The sequence below is a fragment of the Geotrypetes seraphini genome, chromosome 9, assembly GCF_902459505.1.
Source record: "Geotrypetes seraphini chromosome 9, aGeoSer1.1, whole genome shotgun sequence".
In the NCBI taxonomy this organism is placed as follows: domain Eukaryota; kingdom Metazoa; phylum Chordata; class Amphibia; order Gymnophiona; family Dermophiidae; genus Geotrypetes; species Geotrypetes seraphini.
In genome coordinates, this window is record NC_047092.1 from 185,036,252 (window position 1) to 185,049,451 (window position 13,200).

The following is a 13,200-nucleotide window of genomic DNA, read 5'->3' on the forward strand; positions in this document are numbered from 1 at the left end:
TAAATTCTCAAGGCTGAAAATTACCTTCCATTCAAGGGTTAAAAGAATGCACATAATTTGTAGGTGCAAGGGGAGTAAAGTACACAGGAAGCCAAGCTCTGCTTTCTTCCTACTGCTAGAGTCACTTAGCATTTCCTTCTTTTAGGCTTGCCTCTCGGGTACTGGGTAAAACACAGACATTGCAGACTCCACGGGCCTCACCCTTAGAAATCTGCTGAATTCGGGGGTGACCGGGATCCATGAGGTCCATGGGAGTTAAAGTGAGGATTTCTGCGGACCCTACATCTTGGCTGCTTTCTTTTAAGGCCATGCACTTAACTCAGCGGGATCCATGGGGTCTCCAGATGGAAACCATTTGGGACACTGGGGTGCAGAAAAGGGTGATCTAGGGTGAGACTCCAGTATTCAGTACCAGCAATCCCAACCACCAACAAAAAAGAAGCCAGCAAAGGTAGAAGTTAAAAAGAGGATCTCGAGGACCCCACAGAACTAAATGCGCATGGCCTTAGAAAGAAAATGGCCGTGGCTTGGGGTCCAGGGATTCTCATTTTTTAATTCTGCAGACTTCACGGATCCTGTTCACTCTACGGACCCTTGTTTTAACTCCTATGAACCTCATGGATCCTGCTGGAGGGGGAGTAAGATGAAAACTAGGGTCCATGGAGTGAATGGGATCCATGAGGTCCACAGAAGTTAAAAAGCAAGGAGAAGATACTTCTCTGGGCAGAGTGTGGGAAGGAGACAAGAAAGATGTCAGACCACTAGAGGGGGAGAGGGAGGAGATGGTGCACAGGGATGGGAGGGGAGGGGTGGGGAAGGGAAGAGGGATGGAAGAAATGGCTGTTCAAGAAAAGATGAGAATAGGGGAGAAGAAAAAGGGAGGAGATGGTACATATGGAGGGGAGGGCAGAGAAAGGGAGGAGATGGTGCACATGGATAGATAGGAAGGGAAGACATGGAAAAGCAAATAGATTTGAGAAGGAAGCAGAAAATTTGAATATTAAAAGTTAATGCCAAAGATGGATGAAGGGCAGAAAGTGAAGGAGAAAAAAACCAGCAAATAGCTAAGAAGGCCCTGGAAACAGAGACTAGGAAAAGATGATTAGAAAAATAAAATCACCAGACAAGAAAGGTAGGAAAAATGATTTTATTTTCAATTTAGTGATTGAAATATGCCAGTTTTAAGAATTTACATCTGCTGTCTATATTTTGCACTGTCCAGGAAGGAATGCATTTGTTTCTATTCTTCTGGCGTTGTACTGCATGCAGAGTCTGGCATCTTAGGGTTTCATTTATGTATATCAGGACTTTGTTTGTGGTCCCATGTTTCCAAAGTGTTTATTTGTGTTTTGCATGTGTGATCAAGACCAGGAGGAATGAATGCTTAAAAGCGTTATTGGTGTCATGGCTCAATATATTTGTTGTCTCTCCTTCACCTCTTTTGGACCCAAAACGGCCCTCAGTTAAACATTAACAAAGACCACTGGTAAATGCAAAAATGCTACTACCGAATGATCAAACAATATCCCACAGAATTCCAAGAAAATATTACATAGCAGAGGTGACAGTGAGGAGCCTTGTGGCATTCCCTGTCTCAAACATCTGCCTCCTGCCCATACCACATCAAGAAATTTTCTAAAGGTGAAATCAGTACAAGTCCAGTGAGAGACAGGCCATTTGCTGGAATCGTAGGGGCTAGTTTCAAACACAATGCACAGAACCCCATCCATAAATTACTTTGTGTCTCCACCCGTGAGACGTAGCATCCTCAGTGCTCACTTCTCTAAGGGCCTCTTGTGACATGGTTGCCCGACAGGTTTCATTAGCACCAAAAAAAACCCATTAATAAATGGTGGCCTATTCTGGAATTAGCAGGAAGGGCCCATTTCGGGGATCCTCTAATCAATGCAAATAATGGGTCTCGTGCCCACATCAACATTTATTTATTACCAGTCTTATCCCTAGGTGTTTCGGCCGGGCCAGCAAAAAACAACGATCTCTAGCACCTTCCCTTCCTTCTCATCTCTCTAAGAATGAAAAAGCACCAGCCCCTGCAGTCAGGGCGATTTAGGAAGTGGGGGGACCTCAGCACAAAAGGTTTGTTATAGGAATGAGCTTTGAGAGAAAGCAAACTATTTTGGAACCCCAGTTCAGTGCATTCACTGCCCCCCCCCCCTGTAAACCCATCCCGGGCAGGGGCTTCCACATTCGAAAAGAGCCACCGTATTTTTGAACTATTTGTGAAGCAGACTAGAATATTTCACCGACAGTCACTACAATATAGACAAATATTTCTGTTCCCCTTTTGCTTCTTAGACACCCAGGTGGGGCAGACCATGAGTAAGAGTAAGACAGGGCAGTTCTGTGCAATCCAGTGCAAGTAGAAAGGCCACTGGGATGGTCCTTTACAAAGATTCCTGTCTTCTCTTCTTGTTGGCAGGCTCAGCTTCTGGGAAGATAATGGTGGCATACTCCACGCTATCAGATGGAGGGACTTCAGGGGGTATTTTAGTGCTACCATCTGTCTGAAATTCCAGCACGCCATAGTCCACGGTGTACACGGGAAGGGCCCAAGGTTCCTTGTCCTGAAACAGGGGGGGAAAAAAAGCATGCTTTATTCTCTCTCAAATTCAGTCACTTATTATTATTATTATTGCAGTCTGTTCTCAGTCATAGGACAGTAGATAAGAGCATAAGAGTTGCCATACTGGGACAGACCGAAGGTCCATCAAGTCCAGCATCCGGTTTCCAACAGTGGCCAACCCAGGTCCCAAGAACTTGTCAGAAACCCAAAAAGCAGCAACATTCTAAAGCTGAGATTGTGATGTCATAATGCCTCATTCCACCAATGCCTAAGAGCCAAACTCATCAGTGATGTCACAATGGCTTGATTGGCCTTTGCTTGGCTCACATAAGAACATAAGAGTTGCCATATTGGGACAGACCGAAGGTCCATCAGGCCCAGTATTCTATTTCCAACACTGGCCAACCTAGGTCATAAGTACTAGGCGTCCCAAGGAGTAAAACAGATTTTAAGCTGCTTATCCTAGGAATAAGCAGTGGATTTGCCCATCTCAATAATGACCTATGGGCTTCTCGTTTAGGAAATTATCCAATTAGCAGTCTAGCAGATACAGAAAGCAATTTGTTTTCAGAGGTAGATAATGCTGAATCCAGGTCAGAAAGACAACAGCAGCCTTCCGAAGAGAGGGACAAAGGTTGGTCTTTATCTGGCATCTCTTATTATTTGATACTATGTTGCATAAGGTTATTGCCAGTAACATTCACAGTTCCAAACTCTGTCTGACAACAGATCTTGCAGATATTTCTGCTTGCTACTAAGCTTTTAGATACAGATAACCACTGTCTACAAAATCTAGCTGATGCTCGGGAAGGGGTAAAACACGGACCTCACGGACCTTTCAGACCTCTAGGATCTAAAACCGCACGTCCTTAAAAATCTTCCGGCGTTTATTGACAAGTCCGCCTTTTAGCTTATTCCACCACTTTCCCTGCATGCTCAGCTCTGGCCCCTAAGGAGGGAGAAGGCGCACTGTGGCTTTTGCTAATTAGCCCGATCATCCCTTCCTCCAATCTCTCCCTCTGCGCTGATTCTGAGAGCCCCCGTGATATGACACTGGATAACAAATAGCTGGGGGGTGGGGGTTAAAATATGTGTGCAAAGGTCTGCAGTGCATCTGACCTCGCGGACCTCATGGATCTGAACTGCACATCCTTAAAAATCTGAGGTCCGTGCCACTTGTAGTCTCTGGCTCTGACAGACCTCTATGACAATTTAGCTCTGACGGATCCTAATGCTTTTCCCTCCCTATCCTGAGACTAACAGTGGCACAGACCTCAGGGCAAATGTTTTGCCACTTTTAGTCTCAGTATAGGGAGGGAAAAGCATTAGGATCCGTCAGAGCTAAATTGTCATAGAGGTCTGTCAGAGACAGAGACTACAAGTGGCACGGACCTCAGATTTTTAAGGACGTGCGGTTTTAGATCCATGAGGTCCGCGTTTTACCCCTTCCCTTGATGTTCTGTCTCTCTCTCACACACTCAGGAAGCAATTTGCAAACTGCCCACTGTGAGGCCACAGACGCCACGCCTGACTTTTCAAACTGAAAGCGTGCTCAAACTTTTTTATATTGTATGCGAAGTCAAGTTCAGCTTTTTTCTGCCCATGTACAATTTTGCTGGAAAGGATGTGCAAAGACTTGACAATGAAAAGTGCTCTCACCCAGTTCTGATGTCGGTAATTAATTGTGTACATAGATTGTATGTTTACTTGTATAAATTGTTTTACTTTGTCCCCCCCAAAAAAAAAAAATTTTTTTTTATTGTTATACGCATTGAAAATATTTGACACTGAGTTTATATCAAACTTTTAATAAACTTGAAACTATCCAACTTCTTTTATTGGTGTTTTTTTTTTTTTAAACTGTTGTAAACCGCATAGAACTTTACAGCCTTGCGGTATATAAACTCATTATTATTATTTTTATTAAAAGTGAGCCAGTTGGTCCACACAATTTATACATTTAGCGACATTGAAAGTAAAACATTCTATACCTGCAAAAATCGCTTCAAATATTTCCCTGTCTGAGTGACACACAGCTATTCTTTTATTTGCATTAAGTGAAAGTGTTCCCAGGGGTGGGGGGATGCTATGAAGCACATATGAAGCTTGGGTGAACGCAGAGGATCTTTAATCAGAAAATAATGGTATATATATTGATGAACTAAGGCCAGTACTGGGCAGACTTGCACGGTCTGTGTCCCGTATATGGATATTCAGTTGAGGATGGGCTCGGGAGGGCTTCAATGGCTGGAATGGTTTAGATGGGCTGGAGTGAGCTTTGACGGAGACCCTACTACTGGGCAGGGCTCTGAGTTTCTGGCCCAGAAATATCTAAGAAAAAGGACCATTTCAATTAATTTAATTTATGGAGCATGTGTGGTTGGGCAGACTGGATGGACCGTTCAGGTCTTTATCTGCCGTCATTTACTATGTTACTATAATCTTGCATTTTAAAAACTGCAGCATTCTGGGCCAGGACTGGACATGCTGGGGACTTGGGTTACCAGACGTCCGGATTTCCACAGACATGTGTCAGGCAGGGAGGAAGTCCACACATGCACGGCCATCATGTGATGATGTCACATGCGTATGACATCATCATGTAGCATCCGCGCATCTGCGGACTTCCTGCCTGACAAGAGCAGGCAGTGGGGATGGAGCTAGGACGAGCTTGAGGGGACATGGCTGGGGGGTCTGGATTTTCCGATTGGAAAATCTGGCAACCCTACTGGGGACCTAAGCAGAAACTAAAAGGCAAGATCCAGCCAGGGCCAGACACCTTGAAATTCTACCTCAATGACATTATTTATCTTCACTACGGATGCCCCTTGTATAGGGTTACCAGATTTTACGATTGTAAAATTTGAACCCATAGCCCCGCCCCCAGGCCCACCCAGGCCCACCCAAGTCACGCATCATTCCGCCCCAGCCCTGCTCCCAACCTCTTATCGTGCTCAGAACTACGTCAGGAGGGCATTTGCATGTGACATCACCGCATTACATCCGCGCTTGTGCAGACGTGGTCCCGAGCTTGAAGGCTTTTCAAAACCTGGACAAAGTGTTTTGAATCCTTTGAAGTTTGTGCATATTGGAAGAGGTTATGCCAGGAATAGAGGGAGTTGCGATCGTCGAGTTGAGTCAGAACAAGCATTTGGATCAATATAGTGAAGTGGTAGCTGATCGGCCTTCATTGCTTTAAGCTATAGAAAGTTCCAGAGGCTGGATATTTGGGGGTCATTGGAAGTTTATTCCCTGTTAAGCACTGTGCCTGAGGGTAGGGATAGGGTGGTGAGAACAGTCTGAGTGGCAGTGGGAATATCTTATTTTCAACATCCCACACTTCTGACTTACTTGTTGTTTTCGGCTGCTTTTTTGTCGGCTACCTGGTACTATGGAGGGCAAAGTGACTTGACACAAAATGTGGGAAAAGCAGGATTTAAACCCCGATATCCCCGAGGTCTGAATTACATTTTGACTAATAGAAAAGAAATGTGGGCCCAATTGGTGGTGCAGTAATGGGGAGGGGCAGGGGTGCTGTTTCGGGGGGGGCGCCTGCAACCTTCTTCCTCTCCGCACCCGCTCCTTCTCACTCTTCCCCCACTGCATGTGCGCCTTCTCTCCCCCCTCCCCTAACGTCATTTCCAGGTCCTGTATCTAGGAAGTGACATCAGAGCAAGAGCCGACACGGGCAGCGTGATGCTGCTCATGCCGAGAAAGCATATGAGGTGCGAGGAGGGGGGCAGGGAAGGAACAGGAGGGCAGAGAAGAGGTCAGGGGAGGGATGTCACTGTGCCAGTTGCTTCTTGCCCTCACTATGCCACTGGGCCTGATATTTAGGAGGATTTATCCAAGTAAGAGCACTTCTACCAGGCCAGGGGCAGTGTTGTAATAATAATTTAATAATAATAATAATAATTTATTCTTATATACCACCAGAGCACGAATGGTTCTAGGCGGTTCACAGCAGATAAGGCTGAACATCCAGTGAATATACAGTTCAAAAAGATACATCAATTTCTAGAATGTACACGATACACGTTATATTTAAAAAGCAATTAGGAAGCTTGGGTTACAAATTTGTCTTTAATAGTTTTCTTAAAAAAAATAATAGGATGAGACTACTGGCATGGTTTTGCCAAACCAGACGTTCATTTTGGCTGCCTGGAAAGAGAGAGTTCTCGAGAAATCTCTCCAAACGACACGATTTGACAGTAGGATATGTGACTAACTGGACTCTACGTGTGGAGTGATTTAAGGAGAAATGGGAAACATACCAAAGATTGATTTGAAGCAAATACATGCGAATTTGAATAAAACTCTAGCCTCAATCGGTTGCCAGTGTAATTTTGGGTAATAAAGAGTAACATGCTCCCATTTTTTTCAGACCAAAAATCAGTCAGAAGATTGGTCAGATGTATCGGCAGAGCAGATTCTATTCAGGTATCAACACTATTCAGTGCCGGCAGCAAAAAGCCTTCTCCAAGTTAAACAGATCGTTATCCAGGCGCCGATATCTCGATGATGGTGCCAGGTATCTCTTTACCTAGATGTTCAATGCCAGTATCCGGGAAGCAGCTGGTACTAACTGTGACATCTACATTCTGGGGTGGGTCTTTAATCCTGTATCCTTTGGGATAACGTACATTGTGGCTGTTATTGTCAATGTGTTCTCTGATAAAACACACAAACATGATCGAAACATTCAAGGTACTGAAGGGGATAGACTTAGTTGATAAGGACAGGTTGTTCACCCTCTCCAAGGTAGGGAGAACGAGAGGACACTCTCTAAAGTTGAAAGGGGATAGATTCCGTACGAACAAAAGGAAGTTCTTCTTCACCCAGAGAGTGATAGAAAACTGGAATGCTCTTCCGGAGTCTGTCATAGAAGAAAACACCCTCCAAGGATTCAAGACAGAGTTAGACATATTCATGCTGAACAAGGACGTACCCTGATAGGGATAGTCTCAGTCAGGGCACTGGTCTTTGACCAGAGGGCTGCCGCGGACCACTGGTCTGACCCAGCAGCAGCAATTCTTATGTTCTTATGTTCAAAGAAAGGGAATTCTAAGTACAACAACAAACCAAATTTCACCCGATCAACAGTGTGGACGCTTGAAGAGCTGGGACATAAATTTCTTTATTCCAGAAGAAAGAGACCCCCTGGGATAAAGAATTATATGTCCCAGCTCTTCAAGCGTCTACACTCTTGATTGGGTGATATGCAATGTGTTATCTAAAAACGTATTAAAGCTTAATATGACAACAATTCATTACATGTGATGTTCAGTAACAAAAATCTTCATTTCCTACAATTCATCAGGAAGAATTAATGACAAAAAAAAAAAAAAAAATCTTACCAAATGTTTGTTCTCACTTTGCAGTTTCTTGTTATCTGTGAAGGGAAGACAGACTTAGTTAGAAAGATCAGGCCGCATCTTCAAAAAGATATAAAAAGGATGGAGTCGGTCCAGAGGAAGGCTACTAAAATGGTGTGTGGTCTTTGTGATAAGGCGTATGGGGACAGACTTAAAGATCTCAATCTTATACTTTGGAGGAATGGCGGGAGAGGGGAGATATGATAGAGACTTTTAAATACCTACATGATGTAAATGTGCTTGAGTTGAGTCTCTTTCGTTTGAAAGGAAGCTCTGGAATGAGGGCTTAGGATGAAGTTACGAGGTGAGAGGCTCCGGAGTCATCTGAGGAAATACTTTTTTACAGAAAGGGTGGTAAATGCGTGGAAAAGTCTCCCGGAAGAGGTGGTGGAGACAGAGACTGTGTCTGAATTCAACAGGGCCTGGGATAGGCACGTGGGATCTCTTGGAGAGAGAAAGAGATAATGGTTACTGTGGATGGGCAGACTGGATGGGCCATTTGACCTTTATCTGCCGTCATGTTTCTATGTTTCTATGCTTGGACTCTGGCAGTTACCAGAGACGTTATTTCAGTGTTGCCACAGGAGATCAAGACAGATAGAAACCGCGCAATGTGCCTACAAAAAAGATAAGTAAAACTAATACATTACATTAGTGACTTCTGTTCCACCAATCCCTTGCAGTTCTAGGCGGATTGCAAAAGAAGATAACTGGACATTTCTAGGAACGTTACAGGCTAGGGTGCTAATTACATGATTGAGTCTTAGCTGGGAAATTTACAAGACTGGGAATAGCTAAGGTGAAGTCCTAGTTTCTCTTGATAAATTTTCTGAATAGCAGGGTTTTAATTTCCCTTCGGAATGTTTTGTAGTCGGTCGTAGCTGTCAGTACGTTGGCGAGGTGGTGATCTAGTTTCGCTGCTTGCGTTGCTCGTAGGCTGTCGTACATCTTCTTGCGCTGTGTGCCTTTGATTGGAGGGGGGGAGTAAATGGGGTCTGACTTATCCTAATACAGTACTAGTCTTCCATTAGCCAGTGCACGAAGCCCCTTGCAATGTTGTGTGAATGGAAGAGAACTAGACATCCCTGCTCATCCGTTTCACCTCTTTTCTCCAGCTCTAAAGTGTTAGTTGGGCTTTAAGTGCAGATGTCCATCACTTAAAAGAGGGAAGCGTGGCCCGCTTAGCTGCACAGCAAAGGGAAACACCTTATCTCCACTCAGTGATTGAATGTTGTCATTATTTATTTAGTTAAAAGTTTCAAGTTTCAAGTTTATTTTTATTTAATGGTTCGCTTAATAATTCTAAGCGAATAACATAACAATAAATATTGGGATAAGAACAGTTAAAAATATTTTTCAACTTAAAAACATTATTAACTTAAAAATTAAAAAAAAAAAACAAAAACATGGTCGTAATAACAAACTAACATTGTAGACAATACTGGAATGGTTGGAAAAAACATAAGGAGGTAAAAGTTACAAAATTATTTTTCCCCACAGGGAAAAGAAGAAAAGTGGAAGGGGAAGGATGGAACACTGGGATTGGGGTTTAAATAAAGTAAAACTTTTTTCACGATTTGATTATTTTAAATTGTCGAGGAAGAAAATTCCTCTTTAAAGGTTGAAAGAAGCTTTAAAAAGAAATGTTTTTAGGTTGGTTTTAAATAAAAACATTTGTATTCTGCTTTTAGCCAAAGCGGCTCACAATTAACCTACACAATCTTTGAGTAGACGAAAAATCGTAAAATTCACATCACAGACAAGAGCCAAAGGAGACAGAAGCCTAAATGTAAACATTATATTATCCTCATTCTAATAAATATTCAATCTAAAATTAGGTCCAGCTAGCAGAAAAATGCTTGTGCATAAAAATGAGTTTTCAACAGTTTTCTAATCTCAAAGTCTGTCACGAATTCTTTCTGGAAACTCAGAATGATTAAATCCTTAGCTAACATCCTTGATCCTCCGTCTTTCATATTTTAATTCATTCCCTCATAATTTCCAAACTCGATTACTGCAATTCCTTACTTAAAGGAATCTGCCAAAAAGACATCCGACGCTTACAATTAATACAAAACACTGCAATAAAAATTATAACGAAAAAGAAAAAATTTGATCACGTTACTGCTCTGTTAAAAACTGCACATTGGTTGCTAATTCACCACCAAATAACCTATAAAATTGCCTTAATCTCCTTTAAAACTATGAACACCAAAGAACCTGCTTTTATTCCTAAGTATCTTATTCCTCACGAACATTTGAGAACTTTAAGATCCGCATCACAGCACCTTCTTCATGTCCCATCCCTAAAAATCATTAGTACCATTAGGGCCTCTTCATTTGCAACTTTAGCTCCTACTCTATGAAAACTTCATACCATTAAACAATACTTTGATTTTTTTTCCTTTCGACTGCTGGTTCCATCCCTGATCTTAAGTACCTTAGACCAGTGTTCTTCAACCTTTTTACACCCGTGGACCGGCAGAAATAAAAGAATTATTTTGTGGACCGGCAAACTACTAGGACTAAAATTTAAAAACCCCGTTTACGTCCCATCTCCGCGAGCTCGGTCCCCGCAAACCATCTGATCCCATCTGCACAAGCCGCAATTATGATTTTATATTGAACGTATTTTATTAAAGTATAAAAAGAAACAATATTCTGAACAATTGTGATTTTATAAATACAAATATACAGAGCATAGACCAACAAAACCCCTGTCTCCCCTCCCCTTCACATATATCCCCTCTACTACCAAGAAAACTGAACAAGCCAAGTTATTATAGAATGCTACATAGAAATATCATGCTAACAGAATACTGCAGTCCCCAGTTATGTCTCTAGCAGGATATATTCTAATGACAAAATAGAAATAAAATTATTTTTTTCTACCTTTTGTTGTCTCTGGTTTCTGCTTTCATTTCTTTTCACTCTTTTCCTTCCAGCATCTGCCCGTTCCATCCAATGTCTGCCCTCTCCCCCTTCCATATGTATCTGACTTCTTTCTATGCCCCTCTTCCTTGTCCATCATCCTCTCTCCTTTTTACATCATTCATTCCAGCTTCACTGCCTTCTTCATTTTTATCTCTCTTACACCAGATCTAGCATCTTTATCCCTCTCTTATTTCTCTGCTGACCCCCTTTCCAGCATCAATGTCTCTCTACTTTCTCATTCCTCTCTCTCCCCTTTCTCTCATCTGATCTCTCCATTCTACCCTGACCCCCTTCCCCTCCTGTAATCTCCCTGCCAGCTGTTTCCTTCCTTTTTTCTTTCTCCCTACCCTCCTTCCTTCTTTTCCTTCTCCCTTCCCTCCTCCCTCTATCCAACATTAACTCTCTTCCCATCCCTTTCCCTCCTCCCTCCCAGCAGCATCTCTCCTTCTCCCTTCCCTCCTCCCTCTATCCAACATTAACTCTCTTCCCATCCCTTTCCCTCTTCCCCTCCCAGCAGCATCTCTCCTTCTTCTCCCTTCCCTCCTCCCTCTATCCAACAGTAACTCTCTTCCCATCCCTTTCCCTCCTCCCCTCCCAGCAGCATCTCTCCTTCTTCTCCCTTCCCTCCTCCCTCTAACCAACATTAACTCTCTTCCCATCCCTTTCCCTCCTCCCCTCCCAGCAGCATCTCTCCTTCTAATTCCCTTCAAGTCCAGTAACAGCTCTCCCTTTTCCAGACCTTCCCGGCCTCCTACAGTGGCTTCCTCCCCTTCCAGCAGCTCTCGGTACTTGCCTGCAGGAAGTTGCCGGTAAATCACTGTCCTGGCAAATTGGAGAGCTGGTGGGAGGTGAGACAGCCACTGTGAAGGCTCCCCAGGATCTTGTTTGCACACGCTGACCATCTCCCTCCACCTGCACCTGAATCTGCAGCTCTCTCCAGTATAATCGCAACTTCCCCGCGGCCCTCTTCAGCAACTCGGCAGGATCAAGACACGCTGCCGATGTCGGGACCTTCACTCTCTGAGTCCCGCCTATTTTGTTTCAACTTCCTGTTTCCGAACAGGCGAGACTAACAGAGGGAAGGCCCCGACGTTGGCAGCCTATCTTGATCGCCTGAGGCTGGGAGGAACATTAATCAGCAGGAACCGCAGTCGGGAGGAACCGCAGTCGGCAGGAAATTTAACTGCCGACTTGATCTCGCCGGCCCTGCGCGGACCGGCAGAAATTTTCTGCGGACCGACACCGGTCCGCGGACCGGCGGTTGAAGAATTGTGCCTTAGACTACTGCAATATTATATACTTGGGATCTCTCAAGAAAACTATCAAAGGACTGAGAATCATCCAAAATGCTGCAGTCCGTTCTCATTTATGGCCTCAAGAAATCAGACCATGTAAGCCCATATTACAAAAAACTACACTGGCTGCCTGTGGAAGCAAGGGTCATCTTTAAGTTTGCTTGCCTTTGCTTCCAAACCATGACATCTGTCTCACCAATTCTCAGGCCCAACTAATACACGCAGGACCTACTTGTTGACTTTTCCATCCCTAAAGGGCTGCACCTACAAGAGAGACCTCGATAGAACACTATCATTCCAAGCAGGCAAATGGAACAAATGTTTAACCAACTTCATCTCAAACGCACTTTCGTACCAAATGTTTAGGAAGTCAATCAAAACTTATCTCTTTGACCAATTTCTCTGACTCCACTTCAACCTGATGTCCTTCCAAAACACTCCCAGATAAACCTGACTAAACTTAACATGCCAATGTAATTTCAAAAGTTCTCTGTAATGTCGCTGTCTGTAGACAGTCTCTTCCCTTGTAAACTGCTTAGAACTGTTTGTGGTATGGCGATATATAAATATAAAGTTATATTATTATTATTACAATATGGAATTTGTTACCATCATATTTAAGGGCGGAGCAAAATCTAGATAAATTTAAGAGCAACCTTAAAACCTTCTTATTTAAAGACGCTTATGGTTGCGAATCGATCTCTGGCTCCTTTCTTGCCACTTTCTGTTTTTCCTCCTATTCAACATCAATATGATTTCTCCTAGTTCCCTGTTGGTTTTAACCTTAATTGAACTCTCTCCTTTTAAAATTGTTTTTCTCCCCACTTTCCTGTTGTTTCCATGTAAGTAAAGTTATGTCTTAAGTCCTTTGATTGTTCCCAATTTTAATTTTTATTGTCAAACGCGTAGGGCTCCTTTAACTAAGCTGCGGTTTTAGCGTGCGCTTAGCGTGCCCTGAATTGCCGTGCGCACTAGACCTTAACGCCAGCATTGAGCTGGCGTTAGTTCTAGC

General features: G+C 43.3%; 1 protein-coding gene across 3 annotated transcripts in view; it reads right to left on the reverse strand.

The window, feature by feature from the left end:
• Positions 1 to 1,203: 1,203 nt before the first annotated feature.
• The window catches only part of PDCD1 (programmed cell death 1), a 43,188-nt gene continuing 31,191 nt past the window's right edge, over positions 1,204 to 13,200 (reverse strand). For 2 of the 3 annotated variants that reach the window (XM_033959653.1, XM_033959651.1), the window contains exons 4-5: positions 7,942 to 7,976; positions 1,204 to 2,585 (exon numbers count right to left, since the gene is read on the reverse strand). In XM_033959653.1, the coding sequence (XP_033815544.1) occupies positions 2,406 to 2,585; positions 7,942 to 7,976 (215 nt within the window). In that variant the 3' untranslated portion in view covers positions 1,204 to 2,405. The remainder of the gene's footprint in view (positions 2,586 to 7,941; positions 7,977 to 13,200) is intronic. The other variant, XM_033959652.1, reaches the window with a different exon arrangement.